The sequence below is a fragment of the Octopus bimaculoides genome, chromosome 1 (assembly GCF_046866305.1).
Source record: "Octopus bimaculoides isolate indiv1 chromosome 1, ASM4686630v1, whole genome shotgun sequence".
Taxonomy (NCBI): domain Eukaryota; kingdom Metazoa; phylum Mollusca; class Cephalopoda; order Octopoda; family Octopodidae; genus Octopus; species Octopus bimaculoides.
In genome coordinates this window covers 119,466,193-119,468,692 of record NC_142928.1, presented here as the reverse complement: position 1 = coordinate 119,468,692, position 2,500 = coordinate 119,466,193, and the positions used below count along the sequence as shown (strand labels likewise).

Below are 2,500 nucleotides of genomic sequence, written 5' to 3'. Positions count from 1 at the left end.
GAAGTAGTGGGGGAGCATCATAGCCATGTGTTGGGAGGAATTCTTTGGAGTTTGGATAATTCACCTCTGGAAACATGGGTGTTTTGTTCATTATCCTTAAACCACCCTTATTCAGGGACCTTTTGAGCGGGTTGGGCTACTCAACCTGAAGAAAAATTCTAACTATCCCCCACCTGCAAAGTGATGCGCTGTTTATCTTGATATGAGATCACTGTATCGCGCACATATGGTTGTGGTGCATATGCCTGGTGTACCCTTATCAGAGGGGTAGTTGTGATGGGTGTACTGGGCTTCGTATATCTTACTCCAGTGTCACTTTGATGGCATGCACTTCTCTCTCACTCAATAATAATAATAATAATAATAATAATAATAATAATAATAATAATAATAATAATAATAATAATAATAAGAAGAAGAAGAAGAAGAAGAAGAAGAAGAAGAAGAAGAAGAAGAAGAAGAAGAACAACAACAACAACAACAACAACTTACAACCATAAGCTTTTTATGCTGATACTCAGTGGTGAAATGTTTTGATATTAGTGTGGTATTTGGTTCAACCGTTGAACCGTTTATGTAATCTGAAATTATATGAAAATTTACATTCGTAAAAGACGTAACACATATGGATCTTATAGTCATCATTTTATAGAACGAAGAAGGCATGCTCAGTTTTATCGGTTCAGTTACTCAACATTTTTTGGTAACATTCTAATTTTACCATAGCTATTTACGAATGAGGAAATCTTCTGTATCTAATCATCTAAATTCTTCCTCTGAAGAAGGAGCTGGTTTCCAACAACGATACAGACTCCCGTCATTGGAAGGTAGTTAAAGAAAACAACGTCATATTTTAAATCTGAGAAAAAAGTCTTGTATAATTTTATTGATCCACTTATTCATTGTATTTGTAATGTGCGAATCGGTTGGTTGATTTCTTTTTCTGAAAGTCCAAGCTTATCCACACTGACATTTAAGCATTTACTTACAAAGCCAAGTGCTCCGATTATTGTTGATAGAAATATAAATTTGTAATCCGGATACAAAACAGTTATCCAGAGTTATCTTCTTTCTCTTTGATTTTTAAAGAGATATTCACGTCAGCAGAATAGCTGATTCCGCTACGGTACATACTTTTTCTTGTCCCCGCCCAAACAACATATCTGCTATGCTTACACTTGACAAATATTTTGATGAGAATATTCCACCAGTATTTCTTGGGCTTGAATTTGTGAACGTATTCAACAAAAAGGGATTTTCTGTATTTATTCCAGGATTGTCTTTTCCTGAATGACATTGTATACTGCATTTGCGACCACGTCATGTCTCATAGAGAGGTAGTACCTTAATGTATGTATGTCACTGTTCAATTTTATTTCAAGATTTCTTGCCAATAGAGAAGGAGCCGGTTTCTAACTAGATTTAAGGCTCCTGCATTGGAATTTCAACATCAACAACAGGGCATTTTTCTTTGTATATATGTATGTATATGTGAAAATGTCTATGTTTTGCTTTATGTATGTATTCTCATCCATATAGTTGCATATATAGACATGCTCATATATATGTATGTATGTGTGTATGCGTGTGTGTGATTGTGCTTGTATGTAAGTATGTGTGTGTATGTATATCATTATTCAATTTTATTTTAAAATTTCTTGAAGATAGAAAAAAAGCCGGTTTCTAACCTAGATCCACGGTCCTTCATTTGCATTTCAACAACACTAACAGGGTTTTTTCTGCATGTTTCTATGTATATGTGCAGTATTTCGAGTCAGTGCATGTACGAATTTATATGTTTTGTTTTAAGTATTTATTCTCATGCATACATATATAAGTTACTGCGGAAACCTATATACGTATGCTCAAATATCTCTCATCTACTATATATATATATATATATACGCTAATTTAGGGGTTCGTCAAAAATTTAGGGGTTCATGAAAGTACCAGGTTATAAGAAAATAAATACTGGGAACTATTCTTTCGACTAAAATTCTTCGAGGCGTTGCTCCAGCCTGGCCGCAATCCTGTTGACTGAAACAAGTAAAAGATAAAAGATAAAGGATAAATGATTATAAGAGGACATCAGAGTGAACTTCAGGATACAAAAATTAAACAGAACGCTTCCAACCCGTGTCGAATGTTTTAGAAAGTAAATCAGAAGAGGGGCAACTACACACTTTTGAATGTTTAGTTCATAGTCAGAGAAATAAAAAAAAAGGATATATTCTCTTGGCACATGGCATTTATTGGTATACAAAGAAAGCTTATCAACAGTTTACCTATTTGGTACTTTGGTGGGCACTTCCAGTTGTCTAATCGGCTGATGGAAAGCATTGGTGGAAGATAACTTATAGACGGTCCTTGGAATACTGGGAGACTGCAATATATAGGAATAGATATACTTTTGAAATATTCTTTAAATCATTTTGAAGTTGTACCACAGAGAGAGAGAGAGAGAGAGAGAGAGAGAGAGAGAGAGAGAGAGAGAGAGAGA

General features: G+C 34.6%; 1 protein-coding gene across 3 annotated transcripts in view; it reads right to left on the bottom strand.

Moving 5' to 3' along the window:
* The window catches only part of LOC106875623 (solute carrier family 23 member 1), a 61,232-nt gene that overhangs the window by 24,348 nt on the left and 34,384 nt on the right, over positions 1 to 2,500 (bottom strand). For all 3 annotated transcript variants that reach the window (XM_014923851.3, XM_052969780.2, XM_014923852.3), the window contains exons 4-5: positions 2,286 to 2,383; positions 493 to 581 (exon numbers count right to left, since the gene is read on the bottom strand). In XM_014923851.3, coding sequence (XP_014779337.1) covers positions 493 to 581; positions 2,286 to 2,383 — 187 coding nt within the window. The remainder of the gene's footprint in view (positions 1 to 492; positions 582 to 2,285; positions 2,384 to 2,500) is intronic.